Raw genomic sequence first — 18,377 nt, 5'->3', positions numbered from 1 at the left:
TGGCAATATAGTGTACTGTATATTATACAGGTGAAACTCGAAAAATTAGAATATCGTGCAAAAGTTCATTTATTTCAGTAATGCAACTTAAAAGGTGAAACTAATATATGTGATAGACTCATTACATGCAAAGCAAGATAGTTCAAGCCGTGATTTGTCATAATTGTGATGATTATGGCTTACAGCTCATGAATACCCCAAATCCACAATCTCAGACAATTAGAATATTACATGCAATCAATAAAACAAGGATTGTACATAGAACAATATCGGACCTCTGAAAAGTATAAGCATGCATATGTACTCAGTACTTGGTTTGGGCCCCTTTTGCAGCAATTACTGCCTCAATGCGGCGTGGCATGGAAGCTATCAGCTTGTGGCACTGCTGAGGTGTTATGGAAGACCAGGATGCTTCAATAGCAGCCTTCAGCTCTTCTGCATTGTTCGGTCTCATGTCTCTCTTCTTTCTTTTGGCAATGCCCCATAGATTCTCTATGGGGTTCAGGTCAGGTGAGTTTGCTGGCCAATCAAGCACAGTAATCCCACGGTAATAGAACCAGGTTTTGGTGCTTTTGGCAGTGTGGGCAGGTGCCAGGTCTTGCTGGAAAATGAAGTCAGCATCCCCATAAAGCTCATTTGTGGAAGGAAGCATGAAGTGCTCCAAAATCTCCTGGTAGACGGCTGCGTTGACCCTGGACTGAATGAAGCACAACACAAGCAGATGACATGGCTCGCCAAATCAACACAGACTGTGGAAACTTCACACTGGACTTCAAGCATCTTGCAGTGTGTGCCTCTCCATTCTTCCTCCATACTCTGGGTCCTTGGTTTCCAAATGAGATGCAAAAGTTGCTCTCATCAGAAAAGAGGACTTTGGACCACTGAGCAACAGACCAGGTCTGTTTTTCTTTAGCCCAGGTAAGACTCTTCTGACATTGTTTGTTGTTCAGGAGCGGCTTGACAAGAGGAATACGACATTTGAAGCCCATGTCCAAGATCCGTCTGTGTGTGGTGGCTCTTGATGCACTGACTCCAGCCTCAGTCCACTCCTTGTGAAAGTCCCCAACACCTTTGAATGGCCTTTTCCTGACAATCCCCTCCAGGCTGCGGTCATCCCTGCTGCTTGTGCACCTTTTTTCTTCCACACTTTTCCCTTCCACATAACTTTCTATTAATGTGCTTTGATACAGCACTTTGGGAACATCCAACTTCTTTTGCAATTACCTTCTGAGGCTTTCCCTCCTTATGGAGAGTGTCAATGATGGTTTTCTGCACTACTGTCAGGTCAGCAGTCTTTCCCATGATTGTGATTCCTACTGAACCAGACCGAGAGACCATTTAAAGGCTCAGGAACCCTTTGCAGGTGTTATGGCTTAACTAGCTGATTAGAGTGGGACACTTTGAGCCTAGAATATTGCACCTTTTCACAATATTCTAATTTTCTGAGATTGTGGATTTGGGGTTTTCATGAGCTGTAAGCCATAATCATCAAAATTATGACAAATCACGGCTTGAACTATCTTGCTTTGCATGTAATGAGTCTATCTCATATTTTAGTTTCACCTTTAAGTTGCATTACTGAAATAAACAAACTTTTGCACAATATTCACATTTTTCGAGTTTCACCTGTAAATATCAAGAACAAATCATACTGAATGTAAATGTTTGTTTAAGACACGTTGTGGTATAGATTCTTTATTTTATTGTTTGTACGTATTGCAGACAGAATAATCAATGTATATTGTAGATTGTAAGCTCGAAAGAGCAGGGCCCTCGATCCCCTCATGTTTTGCATTGTATTGGTATTGTTCTGTCACATGTTCTGTCTCCCTTTGTAATGTACAGCGCTGAGCAAACTATTGGCGCTTTATAAATACTGTATAATAATAATAAATAATAATATGCATGATACCAACAATCCAGTCCTGAAGATGTAGTTTATCACCACAAAATGCATAGATTAGGATGTTGAATTAGACATAATTTTGAACTTGGATCTCATATGGCATGATTTTATAATGTTTATGTCTTTATGAAGTTTTGGGGAAAAAAATGTTTTAGCGTGTACAAATAAGTAAAAATGACCATTTGACGAATGTTTATATGTGATCTATGCTCCATTTTAAAAGGTCTGTTCTTTTGCCATGATCTTGATACGTTACCTTTCTTTTTATATCAAGGATATGATACCTGTCTGTTTCTTTGTACATGCTTTCTATATTCATTAATAAAACATTTATGGAATAAAACAATGACCTTTTTTATAATTTTATTTACACATGTTTGGACCAATATATGTCTTGCTCACTGGTACATTTAAAGTCCGCCGTAGAGTGACAAATGTTGTGATTTCCTATTAATAGTTATAGTTAGTCTGGCTGAAAAAAAAGACAAGCCCATCCAGTTTAACCATAAAAAAACAGTTATATTCTGTGTATCTAGGAAATAATCCAAGCCTATTTTAAAGCAATCCACTGAGCTGGCCAGAACTAACTCTTGAGGAAGTCTATTCCACATTTTCACAGCTCTTACTGTGAAGAAACCTTTCCATATTTGGAGATTACGTTTCTTTTCCTCCAGACGTAAAGAGTGCCCCCTTGTCCTGTATGATGACCTCACGGTGAATAACTATTAAAACTGGTGTGCTTTGTCCAGTCAGTCTGGTTGGGTGGGCTAGATGGGAGTTTGGTAGATAGGGGACAGGGTTTCAGTTTGTCCTATTTTAAATATGAAAATGTTAGTCATATTTCTTACTGTTTATTATACATCCATATTTGTAAACTGGCCTTTATAAAACCCACCTAATTGAAGGCCTGGTGATCATTCTTTTGTAACTGGTTCTAAAGTTTAGTAGCTTAACTGAAAAGACACTGAATCATTGAAAACTATCATCATTGTTGTTGCACACACATCAAAGCCAGAAAGAATATGCAACATTCAGTTTCCCAGTCTCATTTACAGATCTAACACATATACAACAGCCTCTATCAGCAGCACTGTGAAGTGGACACAAGTTAGAATGGGCAGCACCATTCCTCGCCAAGAGCTCATTAGGAATCTTGTCTGCACCCAGTGACACACAGCTCTCTTCAAATGAGCAACCCTCTTTTGTTGTGCCCAGCTGATGCTTTCAGCCTGAAGAATCCATCTCACTCAAAGGACCAGCTGTGAGATAAAGGCATCGTGTTTAAAATAACTCACATGGGTTGCAAAGTCTTAATGACTGGACATCACCATTCTCTTCCTAAATTTTCTAATGTTCAGCCAGCTCAAAACTTTGACATAACTTCAACAGAGCTGCCTTTGTTCCTGCTACCAGCTGGGACAATTAAGCTGAAGGTGCTTTGTTTGTTGTATGGATAATTAAAACACTGGCATGTTTTAGAAATAAAAATGCTTTATAAATGAGTTTGATTTGCCATGGTTACACCCAACCTGGAATCCAGTGGTTCTGCTATCATTAAAGTAACAGATATGTACTGATGTACTGTATGTATACAACTTTAAACAAATCTCTTACATTTTTTAAATGTATGCTTGTAGAGCAAATACAAACCTTTAGCAATAATGTCTACTGTATTTATGATTCAGCTTTTGACATGGAACAAAAGCAAAGATGTGACATGTAAAATCATTTATGACAAAAATGTTTTTGACATGACAATATCACAACAAAGCTGTTGAAGAAATTTTAATTTGAATGGGGAGCTAGGTAGGTGCAGATGAGGCGGGAGAAGAGTTTGCTTGTGTATGGTGGAGGGACAAGGAAGGGGGGGTGACTGGCTGTGGCCACCTACGCTACCCGGAGGGGAAGTGGAAGTCTTGTAAGAGAGTAAGATGGACAGATTCAAGATAAAACTACAAAAGTCAACAGTGTAACTTGAGACTTTGCATGGTGCCAACGTGCCAATGTTAATTAATTGTACGGTCTGTGCATTATCTTTTTATTCTATGCTTTAATCTGACAATATTAAAGCTGTGTTTATTTTTTAGTAATGGGTTCCCTGTACTATGCAGTGAAGCTAAAGTCCCCTTCACCCATTGTTTTCTTTTCTTCCTCAGGTTCAAGATAAGAGTAAAGCCATATTAAGAGTCCCATTAAGGTGAGTGAGCCAGCCCGTCTAGTACAGTGTTTATACAGAAACCAATGAAACCATATTGGACGTGTCTCTTAGGGCAGCTATGAGGTATTCCATGTGCATTATATCATTTATTCTAGAGACCCAGTGATCTAGCACTGAGGGGTCGGTTTGTTTGCAAGTACTCAGGATACACAATTTAGCTGCCCTAAGATGATGGATCATCAAGGATGTTCTGTGTTTAGATCTAGGAATAAGAGTGACATGGAACAGACACGTTGCTGGGTTGTCACAGAGGTTTATATCTGTAAGCATTTGAAACATTTTAGTAACCTGTGACCAAAAGTAAGTCAGTTTGGGGAAATCCAAAAATGTATGCAGCAGCGTACATTTTCTGCTCCCACATATCCAGCACAGATCGGAGGAGCCTGTGAATAGGTGGGAGAGCTTCTACAGAGTTCTATGTCATCTGGAGATGAGCTTATAACTCATTTCCAGGTATGTATTGCTGTTAGCAGCATGGTGAATTAAATGAATGATATGAGATTTTTGCTTTTGTGAAAAGGAGCTGTTTAGATCTCTAACATATTTTGTAGATAGGACAGATTGCAATCTAAGCGGATTTGATAGGATAAGGAAAGAATGCCTAAAATCAGTCCAAAGGATGCACTGAACTTTTCAAAGGGAATTAAATCCCAGGTAAGTTCTTGGGGTTTTGGACGACAGAGTAGGAAATTATTAGGTTGGTTTTTCCTCCTGAAGCCAAAGGCATTGGTATTAAAGTCTACAGTTTTTGTAATTGATCAGGTATGTGCAAGTCCATGTGGGATATGAAGTGGGTGGTGTAGAACATATTTTTTTGGCAGAATGGCTAGGTAGAAAATGTAGATGGCCAAAGACAGGCAACAGTCTTGAGGAACAGAAATTTAGATGTGGGGATTCGGAAAAAATGTAAGAACATTTTGAATGTGGAACTAATCAGTTGGTGTCTTCTTACACTGGTGTATGAGTCACCTGCTGCACCAAGGAAAAACAAAGGCCCAAATAAAGAAGTGAAATAAAATAATGTTTGTTTACCATTCTAATGTAATTCAATGCACCCACAAGCCCAAATTCAAGTCAAGTCATAAAAGAAAATCACTGCACTCCAGACCACAGCATTTCACCAGAATGCATTTAGCCTGACCAGACTCCACTGCAAAATCCCTGGGGACCGAAGTGAGCTACACACCTTGAACAGTATACATACATTCTTGTGCAACCCAACCTTGAACAGTATACACACATACATTCTTGTGCAACCCAACCTTGAACAGTATACATACATCCTTGTGCAACCCAACCTTGAACAGTATACATACATTCTTGTGCAACCCAACCTTGAACAGTATACATACATTCTTGTGCAACCCAACCTTGAACAGTATACATACATCCTTGTGCACTCCAACCTTGAACAGTATACATACATTCTTGTGCAACCCAACCTTGAACAGTATACATACATTCTTGTGCAACCCAACCTTGAACAGTATACATACATCCTTGTGCAACCCAACCTTGAACAGTATACATACATCCTTGTGCAACCCAAGTTCTGATTACGTTGTTCCCACTTCTACAGATACTTTCACTAAAATTCAGTTTTATAAGATTTTAAAAGGTCATGTTTATTTCCTCTTTTTCTGGTCTAGTCAATGTGCCTTGAAAGAAGTAAAAGTTGTAATATTAGACAGAATACCACAAGTGATTCTTCTCTAAAACAAAAGTAAATTGTCAGTTTCCTTTGCTAGCAATTTGTCAAATGAATGGGCAGCAAGATGCATATTGTGTGTCTCAGAACCTATAACCTGATGCCACAGTTTTTTCTTTTTTCTTCTGAAAAGTGACATCAGTTTGAAAAGTTCCTGCTTTCCTATGCTACATTTTAAGAAATGTGGCTTCTCTCCTCTGTTAGAGATTTGGGAAAATCTATGGCACTGTGGCAAAGAGGTATGAGTCTCAGTGATACAAAATGGCACTTTTATTTTCATCTGCAGCTATTAAGAAATGCAGCACAGCAGAAATTTCATTTCACAACAGCTGAAATAGCAGTCTTCTCCTGCTTACTGGATACATTTTACATAAACAGAAAAGTTTATATTACCCTTTCTTATTGACAGTTACATATGAAAAAAGTTGCTTTTTGGGTAAAAGATTGGTAAGCTATTATACACCTCAAAATGCGCCTCTGTAATGTAACAAATTTGACTTAAGTGGGGTTGGTGTGAATGAGTTCTTAGAAATTCCTGGTGGTGCTTATTGTATCCATTGTATTTTTGCTTTGAAAATTAAAAAATTTGATAATCTTTGTTTCTAAAAGAAATTCCTGGTGGATTGCACCTCATTCACTATTCCTGTGTATTCTGGTTTCCTACCTTGGTTTCTCCCTTAACTCTTTCCCTGTTACTCATCTATCTGGTGCCTAACTTGAACCTTTGCCTATTTGTCTGAACTTGTTACTCTGAAATCTAATAGACCCTGATCTCTCCATTAAGAGAATGTGTCATCTGCCCAATGCTATCACTTGGGGGTTTGTTAAGTGAAAAAAAGCAAAAAAAAAAATACAATTATAATAAAATTTGTAAAAATAACACAAAATTAAAACCACCCCTGTCTTTTTTTACCTTTAAAAAAAACCCACCCCTATTACCCTAGACATACCCACAAGTGCAAACAGGTCATGCACATTTATGTATATTGCCATGAAGATTGGAGTACGAGCAATAATTCTAGGTTCCTCATTTAGGGTTTACTGTAAACTGGTGAGCTGTAAAGGCATTTAAAGTGCCTATTATCTATTCATAATTTTGGGTACCATAATTTTTTTTCCATTTTGGGCACACAGTTTGGAGGCTTAATGTATTTTGAATCTACTTACTTGACACTCATCTTTTATTTTGTAAAAAAAAAAAGGGAATTAAATTGTGTTGATGTGCAATTAAATCTCATGTTAGTGTTTGTTACTGAAATTATAGATTTTTAAACAGTTACGCAAATATTGTGCAACAGGAAAAACTGCAACTACCACCTTTTTATTCTACAAGGCCTGTGTTCAGAAAATATATAATGTTCTGGGGGTTTTAAGTAATTCAGATTTAAACACTTGTCCATAACAGCTTCATCGATTGATAACATTTGTCTAATAACTCTTTAAGAACAATATATTTTACCCATGAATTAATTCTGCTAACTTTATGGAAGTGAGCATGCCATTTGTCATGTTGTATATAAAAAAGACAAAGCACTAAAACAATTTTCTCCCCATAACTGGCCAGGTTATTTATTCCATTATATATATCTAACCAACCCAGTCATAGTGATATCAAAAGTCATTAAAAAAAAATGTTTCTAGCAAGGCTAAATAGTTACATTGAAAAATATTTGGGCAAGCACTGTGGTCATGATGGTAGGGCACTTTGTTATTCATGTTAATGTCAGATTGTACTACAATATAAAACCTGTACAAAGTACGCTCAGTCAACCATTAAAGGTCAAGAATGGAGATCTTTATGCAACTTAAGGATGTATAATAAGTGAACAATTTCACATTGAGTGGCAAAATCATGCAGAGCTGTGTCTATGCCAATACAATGTATCACTGTTATTAAATGTGACACTTAGCCAACAAGACAGCTGTTCACCCAGGTATAGACAGACACAGACTCTTACGGAACAGCTCAGTATTTTCTACATAACCTCCCTCCATCCTTCTATCAAGTTATGCTTATTCCATTAATTTTCACTTTCCAAATAAACATTTTTGCTCATAAAGAAGAAACCTGTGTGTTTATTTCATAGTTGTGCCAGCCCTCTAAGGCATAAGAGGAAGAATGTAACTGCTCACAGACTCCTACACACTTGAATCTGCCAGTTACGTTTCTGCAACACGCCATGCTTAATAGTCCCTGCATTCTGGGTTTGGCGACAGTGTTGACTTAAGCAGAATCAGCCTGCAGTCCAGCTACAAATCCAATGTCTTTAGGCTGCCTTTGATTTTCTTTTCCCGTTCAGTGTTTTTGCTTTCAACAATGACCCTTTTCAGTCTTGTCCAGGTACAGAACCTTTACCAAGTCTTCCAGCTCTGTCCGGCAAATTCGGGTTTCACACATGTGGCTGATCTGTACTTCTCCCTCACTGAAGATTTTCCACTGGGCTAAAAAATATAAAATGCCGTTATGAAACAAGAATGGGAGTTTCTCCTATATTGCTGTTGCTTTCCTGAATTTTAGCATGATCTGGGGAGGAAGGGACAGTCACAAATATTTAATTTGGGTCTGCCTCTGCTTGCATAGTAACTCCGTTACCCTTAATGGTAATGGTGTTAACTGATTAATGAAAAAAAGTTTTAAACATCAGATGCCTGTATATAGTATAAATACACAATCTCAGCTGATGTGATATTTAAAGTGTTAGTGCACTAATATGGCTACAATCACTTCATGCAATATGAAAAATAATCTGAAGGTAAAGACAATAGGTAATAGTTAATAAACAGTACTGAGTAATTTTTACTGCCTTTAGTATCTAATATAGAGCAAAAGCATCAATTGTGTATTTTCAGCCTCTGAAATACCAATGTTTTTGATTTTATTTATATATATATATACACACTATAATATACTATATTGCCAAACGTATTGGGACACCCCTCCAAATCATTGGATTCAGGTGTTTCAATCACCTCCATGACCACAGGTGTATAAAATCAAGCACCTAGGCATGCAGACTGCTTCTACAAACATTTGCAAAAGAATGGGTTGCTCTCAGGAGCTCAGTGAATTCAAGTGTGGTACCGTGATAGGTTGCCACCTGTTCAATAAGTCCATCCATGAAATTTCCTTGCAACTAAATATTCAACTGTTAGTGGTATTATAACAAAGTGGAAGCAACTGGGAACAACAGCAACTCAGCCACGAAGTGGTAGGCCACATAAAATGACAGAACGGGGTCAGCACATGCTGAAGCACACAGTGCACAGAAGCCGCCAAGTGACTGTAGAGTGAACAACTAAAGACCTCCCAGCTTCAAGTGGCCTTCAGATTAGCACAACAACAGTTCGTAGAGCACTTCATGGAATGGGTTTCCATGGCCGAGCAGCTGCATCCAAGCCTTACATCACCAAGTGCAATGCAAAGCGTCAGATGCAGTGGTGTAAAGTACACTGCCACTGAACTCTAGAGTAAGATATATATATATATATATATATATATATATATATATATAAAATTTCTTATATATATAATATTTCAAAATGTCAGCCTGCATTATTTTGCCATTAAGAATAACTTTAAAAATGATTGTAAATTCAGAGGGCTGTTTTTTTATTACTGTGGTTTGATCAGAAAAAGGTGATTTCTGATTCTGATATTTGTTACTCACTTTTCAAATTACTCTTTGCTTATAAATAAACTAGATACAGTCAGATACACTGGATCTTTATAATTTCATGCTAAGAGAAGTGGGAACTCACTTGCTGTTGTCCTTGTTATCTGTTTGAATTCCTGCTGTTCTTCAAATTCTTCTTTTGACATTTTTTCAGTGTAAAACTGGCGCAGAACACCTGAACAACAAAAGTTCATTGTCTATACAAACGGAACAGTACATTTGTGTCTCATCATGTCTGGCATAACTAAATGCTGTAGCCAAAAAGCAGCATTTACAAACCCCATATTGCTGATTACCTTTCTGGATTATCCACACATGAATTTCTGCCAATGAAGGATCTTCTGTCACCACTGCTATTTTCCTGACTGTTTCTCCTTCCTCTAATAACACAGACTCAAACACTGGAATGGTCTCTTCACATAAGTAGTCTTTGTCACCTGAATGTGGATCTGGGATTTCCTCTGTAACAGAAAAAAAAGTAAATAGGCAACACATTCTAGAAATAAAAAAACAAACATTTTTTTCTAGAAATTCTAGTTCTGCTATGATTCTACAATCAATATGTCCTAGAAAAAAATTGGCACACTTTTACATACAGAGAAGATATTGTCATAGAAAATAGGAGACTAGTTCCTTCAAACTAAACTTCAAAATAAACTTTAATATCCACATAAAAATGACTCCCTACAGCAATGAATAATAGAGGTTCATAGTGTGGATATATTATTATGTTTATAGGCTGCTAGTGTAATTAAATTAAATTACTGTGACAGCTCTTCACTGGGCGGAGGGTGAGCCTAGGTATACGCTAATGAACTTCAAGCAAGTTGTAGAGGACACCAATTTTGAACTAATACTTCAGGGTGAAGGCACTCCCTTTGTGAAGTGTAGACAAAATAGTACTAAACAGGGACTCCTCAACAGGAATACAGTGCTGAGTGTACTGGCAATAACATACATCTCCCAAATGGGCCAAAGAAAGTCTCTAAGTCCAGAAGGCTGGTTCTCACTGTGTCCTGTATACTGTGTAGCCGCCTGCTTTATCAGTCAGTTTCTGTACTCCAATTGCCTGTATCCTGGATCCTTAGGAAGCTTTCTGCAAATGCTCAGGAGAAAAGAAAAGAGGTCACCCAGCCAAACAATAGCTGGGACCCATAAAAAATTCTTGCAGCTGGAGGTGACTTTCGCAAGGATGCTACAACCCTCAGGAAGGGTATTACTCCTCCCCAGGAAACAACCCTCAGCTCTGGGTTCCAAGCTATTTATACCCGCCCTCAGCCCCCTGCTGGACACTCACCATATTGACCAGAGATTGGCTGGAGAGGTAGGCTGTACTCTGTGCTCTCCCACCCACTATGCTCCAGGTCCCCGGAATACAGGGAGAAGAAGCTGAGTAAATACCAGAAGAGCAGACCTAACTAAACAATTGTTGCTCTCCCTAACTACAGGGAGGCCAAAAACTATTTTTTAACCAACTAGTAGCCTAATGGGGCACTACAAAAGAATTAAAGTGCTAAATGACAAAACATTTTTTAGTACACATAATTATACATGTAGTTTGTATATTAAAGAAACCAATATATATTTCCCAGATGTTTGCAGCTAGATAATATACTCCATAAATCTTGATCCAGTTTTGTAATACAGCAGTCTTTTAAAATTCTTTTTGTATATGGCTTCAGGGATAATTAAGAGATTATAATCATATTATTGTGCTAGACCCTAGTGAACTCTGTGCTAATGTAATCAACAAAACATCAAAAAAATATAAAAAAAAAATATAAACAAAAACAAAATGTGTACGCAATACCACAGTCAAGATAGCTGCTTCCACTAGTATCCACAAACAGATAAAAACATATATGCATAGACGAATTAGTAGCGCTATCCCTTTCGGAACAGTGAATATAATAAACAAACAATAGTGAATGCAATGCAAACAAAGTGCAAAATCTAAACACATTCTCAATATAAGCTTATGTCCACCACACTGATTGTGAAATAATATGTAAAAGTCTGCTAAAATGATATATTGTGTAATAATGACTTCTTGTGAGCACTTACATTCTCCAACACCCATGAATCAACAGTGAGGACACTCCTTCACCGCCACCACCACTACAAATACACCTCTTACTGAATCCAGAGACCCGTTATTATGGAGGTCACAAGCGCTCTACTGTAATATTAAAGAGATGGTAGACCGCAAGAGAATCACTCTGACAACCTCAGGTTATTCCTCTTTACTTCCGGGAATGCTCATGTTACATGTATCTCATCAAAGAAAAGGCCATATATAATGTAAGCACGTAAAATTAATCCAAATTTACTGTAAACATAATGGGGTTGTTTTAATAAAGGCAAATAGGCTGTGCACTGCAAGTACACTGAAAGATCTGAGGGGAACATGCAAGGAAAATAAAAAAAAAACTGCATTTTTTGCTTGCACATGGTTGGATTAAAGAAATCAGCAGAGGTTCACCTTATTTCAAACATTCCCCTCGGATCTAAAGTCATGCAGTGCACAGTATATTCACCTTTAATAAACCAACCCCTATGTATTCACAACACAGCAGAACAATTAAAGCTAATTGTGACCTCCTTAAGGGGTCTCTGGATTCAGTAAGAGGCATATTTTTAGATGGCAGCAAAGGACTGTCCTGATGGTGATTCACTGGGTGTTGGAGAACTTAAGGGGTCACAAGAAGTTATTATTACACAATATATAATTTTATCAGACTTTTACATAATATTTCACAATCAGTGTGGTGGACTTATGCTTACTGTATATTGAGTTAGTGTTTGGATTTTGCACTTACTTTGTTTGCATTGCATTCACTATTGTATGTTTATTATAATGTCTATTCTTAACCACTTACCCTCCAGAGGATTCATCCCCTTCCTGACCAGGCCATTTTTTGCGTTATGGCACTGCTATTTTAACTGACAATTGCGCGGTCATGCAACGCTGCACCCAAATGAAATGTATGTCCTTTTTTCCCATGAATAGAGCTTTCTTTTGGTGGCATTTGACTGTCTGCGTGTTTTTTATTTTTTGCGCTATAAAAAAAGGCCAACAATTTTGAGAAAAAACAATATTTTTGGCTTTTGGCTGTTAAACATGTCCAGTAAAAAAAATGTAAAAAATCAAATTTCATCATAAATGTAGGCTAAAATGTATTCTGCTACATGTCTTTGCTTAAAAAATCCCAATAAGTGTAAATTAATTGGTTTACATGAAAGTTTTAGCAATTACAAATGGTGGTATAGATACTGGAATTTTTTTTTTTACTAGTAATGGCAGCAATCAGCGACTTATAGCGGAAATGGGACGAGCATTCTGACACTGACAGTATCACTGACACTGATCAGTGTTAAAAAAAAAGCACTGACACTGTACTAATGGCACTGGGCCTGGAAGGGGTTAACATGAGGGGAGATCAAAGGGTTAACCGTGTGCTGTATGCTGTTTTACTTGTGTTTGTGTGTGCGCTTCACTGTAATCACAGCACAGCCATCCAAAGCAGTGTGCAAGAGCTGACAGGGAGGAGAACTGTATTGTTTACATATAGTTCTCCTCCCCGTTGGAGATGCTTGGCAATCACCAGGCACCGGTGAGTAATAACGGCCGAGACCCAGTGATTGACAGCCGCACCCGAGAATGGAGGCGCAGGTGGGAGGCACCCAACCCGGAGACGCAAAATCATGTATATATACATGATATTGCACACCCATGCCACCCTGTAGCAGTATATCTGCTATAGGGCGGTCAGGAAGCGGTTAAAGAGCGCTACACATTTGCCTATGTATAACCATATTATAGTAATTTCTTTTATAGAGAGTATGTGGATATGAAAAGGAACTGATTATATGTTGTCTAATAGACTAATTTCAGCTAATGATAATTACCATTTTATGTATGTACTGATATTTAATTGATTGCTTTATAGCAAATGATAGAGTATGTAAAAATGATATGAAAGTAATGATTCTCAGCTTTTCAGGACCTAACTAGATATCCTGTATACGCATTCATATAATAAGAAGAGAAGTCTGGATGCCATTAATGGAGGACTCTTAAAAAACAGGTCTTCAAGCCATATGACCTGCCCTCAGATATTAGTGTCAATTTTGGGCCCAAATGAAAGCTGTATGTCTTGCCAGTGATTGTAAACTGAATAGAGATGACTGCTTTATCTTAGCAATGAATCTAAGCAATGGAATATCCTCAGCTGACCTGTGGGAAAGTCATCAAGAATTTAACATTCTCACCAGCCAAGTAAAGCTGCTGTTTGTCCAAAATATTGAACTAGAATGTAGAAGAATATGATACATAAGCTTCCCTCTGCCAGACAGGTCTTCGGCATTTAGTCATCTTGCAATTCACTAGTTAAAGAGGACCTGTACAGTTTGATCTCAGATAGTCTGACTTTGTTTCTGCTTTCAGGGAGAGTGACATAGTGATAAAGAGAACAGTCTGAATGTATCACATCAGTGGTAAGGAAAGCCATTATGCCAGGTTGGACATGCACCTGCATACGAATAAGGAATACCATCTATTTACTTGTAATAATAAAGAGAAACTCTCTTGATGAGAGTTTATGTGATGAACTATAAAAATCTGTTTTTGTGAATCAGACCTTAAACACAGACCTGAGTATATAAAAAAGAAAAACCCTAAAGTATGGCAGGAACACTAAGCATGGTTCCCCTCCCTACCCTCAGATCCTAACTGCTACTTCCACAAATATTCTGACCAAACACCAATGCTGACAGTTGATATATACTGTGAGACACACCTCATGCTATGTGATAAAAATCCAGCCTGTAGTTTGGCCACTCTGGTACAAAGAGTGCATTATGGGAAGGCAGGAGGGGTGTCACATTTTCTTGTATTGGAAGTACAAACATTTTTAAGGTGGCTGCAGTACATTTTTCTGTGTCAGACAGAAGCAAGGAAGGTAAATTTAGCTAGTTTTATGACTTTCTTGTCTGAGTTGGCATGAGTTGAAACTAACAAGGGCCCACATGTGGGATATGTTTTCACCCCAATGTATTTTCTATGAGGCATAACGAGTATTTTGAACATGTCATTTTTTTTGCCACAAGATTTTGTAAAATGTGGAAAAAAATTAAAATGTATTTTTTATTATACAAAGTTGCCTATTATTTGGGTGTACTGCGCTGCTAGTGCTCACCACTTCACCAGGACGTACAGCACTGCTGGTGGATGCCTGTTCCTCCTTAAAATTGCCTAAATCACTTTTGTTGGGACCCCTTTCTTCTCTGAATCAGTTACTGACCCACTGCTTTCGATGGGTTCATATTCAAAATCTGAGTCTGACAGTGAGAGTTCCCCACTATTCTCATCTGTCATACTCACAATCTGGAATGCCTCCTTGGTGGTGTACAACTTTTTAAACATGGCATTCAAATGATGATGCTGTCCTGCTGACACTGTGACAGATGTTGATACTGTATTGGGACACTATGACAGATGTTGATGTGCACTAGGACACTATGACAGATGTTGATCATGCACTGGGGACACTATTGCAGATGATGTTGGTGCACTGGGACACTGACAGATGCCGATGGTCCACCAGGACACCAAAATATGTTGCACTGGGATACTATTGCAGATAATGTTGGTGCACTGGGACACTGACAGATGTCAATAGTTAACTGGGACACCAAATGATCTTGCACTGGGATACTATTGCAAATTATGTTGTTGCACTGTGACAGATGTTCATATGCACTATTACACTGACAGATGTTGATGGTTTACTGGGGCACCAACAGATGTTGATGTGCACTGGGGATACCAACAGATGTTGACTGTGCACTGGAACACTCTTGCAGGTGTTGTTGTGCAATGGGACACTGCAACAGATGTTGATGGTCCACTAGAAACACCAACAGATATTGATGGCTCACTATAGACACTGACACATGTTGACGATCCACTAGGGATATCTACACATGTTGACGAGCCACTAGGGACACTGACAAATGTTAATGGTCTACTAGGGACACCGACAGATGTTGACAGTCCACTAGGAACACTGACAGATGTTGATGGTTCACTGGGGGCACTGACAGATGTTAATGTTGCAAGGGGACACTACTGCAGATGTTGTGCACTGGGACACTACTGCAGATATTGTGCACTGGGACACTGTCAAAGAAGTTGATGTGTGCTGGTAAACTGACAGATGTTGATGGGATACTGGTGCAGATGTTGATGTGCACCAGGACACTGTGACAGCTGCTGCTTGGAGCACTGGTGATAGATGGCTGCACTGTGTGTGATTTGTGTGTAACTGCACAGTAAAATCAGTGGTTACACACAGATCCCTGATGGACTGCACAGATCTGCTCTCCTCCTCACAGGTGCTCTCTGTTTAAAGAGGAGGAGAGCCCATACAGACACATGTGGCATCTGTTTACATTTTGTGATGGCTGTGATTTGACACAGCCATCATGTGATTCAAGGGCCAATCAGAGAAACAGTTTATTGATCAGCTATGCACAGGGTCCAAGGGACACAGCCATCATATGACTGGACAGCCCCAAGGTTGCCCATGAGCTCAGACAGTGGGAGGACATATGGATACATCCTCCCAGATTGACGCTTGAAGCAGTTAAAGTGGTGAAATGTAAATAAAGCACATCTTTCTATACTATGTATTTGCCTCTCTCCAAAGTTGTCATTTCTCTCTGCCTACTTGTTCCTCTGCTATCATGAGTCACTACTGACAAGTTTTCTCCAACATCAGGAGAAAAAAAATGATGGGGGAGGAAACTCCAGTACACAGCCTGTGATGAATGGCCACAGTTGTGCTTGTTCTTCATGTATTTCTCCTGTTATGTTCAAGGATCAACCTATTATACTGAATACTAGACCACTAATATGAAGGCATATATATACAGTATATATATAATAGCCCCCCTATTAAAAAACTGACCATGCTGGGCATGAGAGCACTTCCATCCCAGCAGCTGGAATGGGAAGACCTGTAAAGACACACCCCTTTGCACAACCATTCAAAGGTAAGATCAGTGTATTGCTATTTCTCCACCCCACCTCTCCAAACCCCTTATGCAACTGAGAACGGAGATTATATGATCACTTATAAAAAAGAAATATATTTATACATATACACAGATGTTTTCCTTTAATTTCTATTTTAAACTGAATGGGTTGTTTTAGAAGGTAAGGGTTCACATATATTTTAAGTAACATTCAAGCTCAGCATACTGTAGGCCAAAACATTTTTGGTTTTGGTTTGGATAGAATGGGGATATGAAAACATTCTGTCAGATTTTTAACCATTTGACCTTTGGAATGTTTGATCCCCTTCATGACCAGGGCATTTTTTGCTATGTAACACTGTGCTTCTTTCACTGGCAATTGCCCGGTCATGCTATGCTGCACCTAAATGAAATTTTTATAATTTGTTTCACACAAATAGAGATTTCTTTTGGCGGCATTTATTTACCACTGGGTTTTTTATTTTTTGAAGTATAAACAAAAAAATACTGAAAATTGTGAAAAAAAACATGGTTTTTCTTTTATAAAAGTTTGCAAATAAACAATCTTTCTTCATAAACATAGGCCAAAACATAGTCTACTACATTTCTTTGGTAAAAATAACCCAAATCTGTGTATGTTATTTAGTCTGTGTGAAAGCTATAGAATCTGCAATCTATGGTACAGTTGTGCTCAAAAGTTTACATACCCTGGCAGAAATTGTGAAATTTTGGCATTGATATTGAAAATATGACTGATCATGCCAAAAAATGCTCTTTTATTGAAGTATGATGATCATACAAAGCCATTTATTATCAAATAGTTGTTTTGGCTCCTTTTTAAATCATAATAACAGAAATCACCCAAATGGCCATGATCAAAAGTTTGCATACCCTGGAATGTTTGGCCTTGGTACAGACACACAAGGTAACACACACGGGTTAAAATGCCAATTAGAGGTTAATGTCCCACATCTGTCAATGAGCTTGTTAGCTCTTACGTGGAAGCACTGACTAGGCTAGATACTGAGCCATGGTGATCAGAAAAGAACTGTCAAAACTCCTTAAACACAACCATACCATCTTTTTCCAGAGCAGCCTGTATTTCTTTGGAGGTTGCCTGTGGGTTTTTCTTTGAGTCAAGGACAATTCTTCTGTCAGTTATGTCTGCAATCTTTCTTGGTCTACCTGACCTTGGCTTGGTATCAAGAGATCCCCGAACGTTCCACTTCTTAATAGGTTATTTAACAGTACTGATTGGCATATTCAAGGCTTTGGACATCTTTTTATGTCCTTTTCCATCTTTATAAAGTTCCATTACCTTGTTACGCAGGACTTTTGACAGTTCTTTTCTGATCCCCAAGGCTCAGTATCTAGCGTAGTCAGTGCTTCGATGTAAGAGCTAACAAACTCATTGATTATTTATACACTGACACTAATTGCAATTTAAAAAGCCACAGATGTGGGACATTAACCTCTAATTGGCATTTTAACCCGTGTGTGTTACCTTGTGTGTCTGTACCAAGGCCAAACATTCCAGGATTTGTAAACTTTTGAACATGGCCATTTGGGTGATTTCTGTTATCATTATGATTTAAAAAGAAGCTTAACAACTATTTGATAATACATGGCTTTGTATGATCATCATCCTTCAATAAAAGAGCATTTTTTGGCATGATCAGTCATATGTTCAATACCAATGCCAAAATTTCACAATTTCTGCCAGGGTATGCAAACTTTTGAGCACAACTGTATATATGTATTGATGGTCTATCTCATTTCTTAAGGCCTTAAAATACCTGGACAGTACAAATATCCCCCAAATGAGCCCTTTTT

The 18,377-nt window shown here is 38.2% G+C and overlaps 1 protein-coding gene across 1 annotated transcript in view; it reads right to left on the bottom strand.

The window, feature by feature from the left end:
* Nucleotides 1-2,252: 2,252 nt before the first annotated feature.
* Nucleotides 2,253-18,377, bottom strand: part of CHRDL1 (chordin like 1) — a 139,661-nt gene continuing 123,536 nt past the window's right edge. The window contains exons 8-10 of the mRNA XM_089678268.1: nucleotides 9,803-9,967; nucleotides 9,592-9,681; nucleotides 2,253-8,274 (exon numbers count right to left, since the gene is read on the bottom strand). Of these exons, the coding sequence (XP_089534394.1) occupies nucleotides 8,144-8,274; nucleotides 9,592-9,681; nucleotides 9,803-9,967 (386 nt within the window). The 3' untranslated portion in view covers nucleotides 2,253-8,143. The remainder of the gene's footprint in view (nucleotides 8,275-9,591; nucleotides 9,682-9,802; nucleotides 9,968-18,377) is intronic.

Source organism: Staurois parvus, unplaced genomic scaffold (assembly GCF_062004578.1).
Source record: "Staurois parvus isolate SC_StPar_1 unplaced genomic scaffold, SC_StPar_1.0 ptg000202l, whole genome shotgun sequence".
Taxonomy (NCBI): domain Eukaryota; kingdom Metazoa; phylum Chordata; class Amphibia; order Anura; family Ranidae; genus Staurois; species Staurois parvus.
This window is presented reverse-complemented; position numbering and strand designations above follow the sequence as displayed.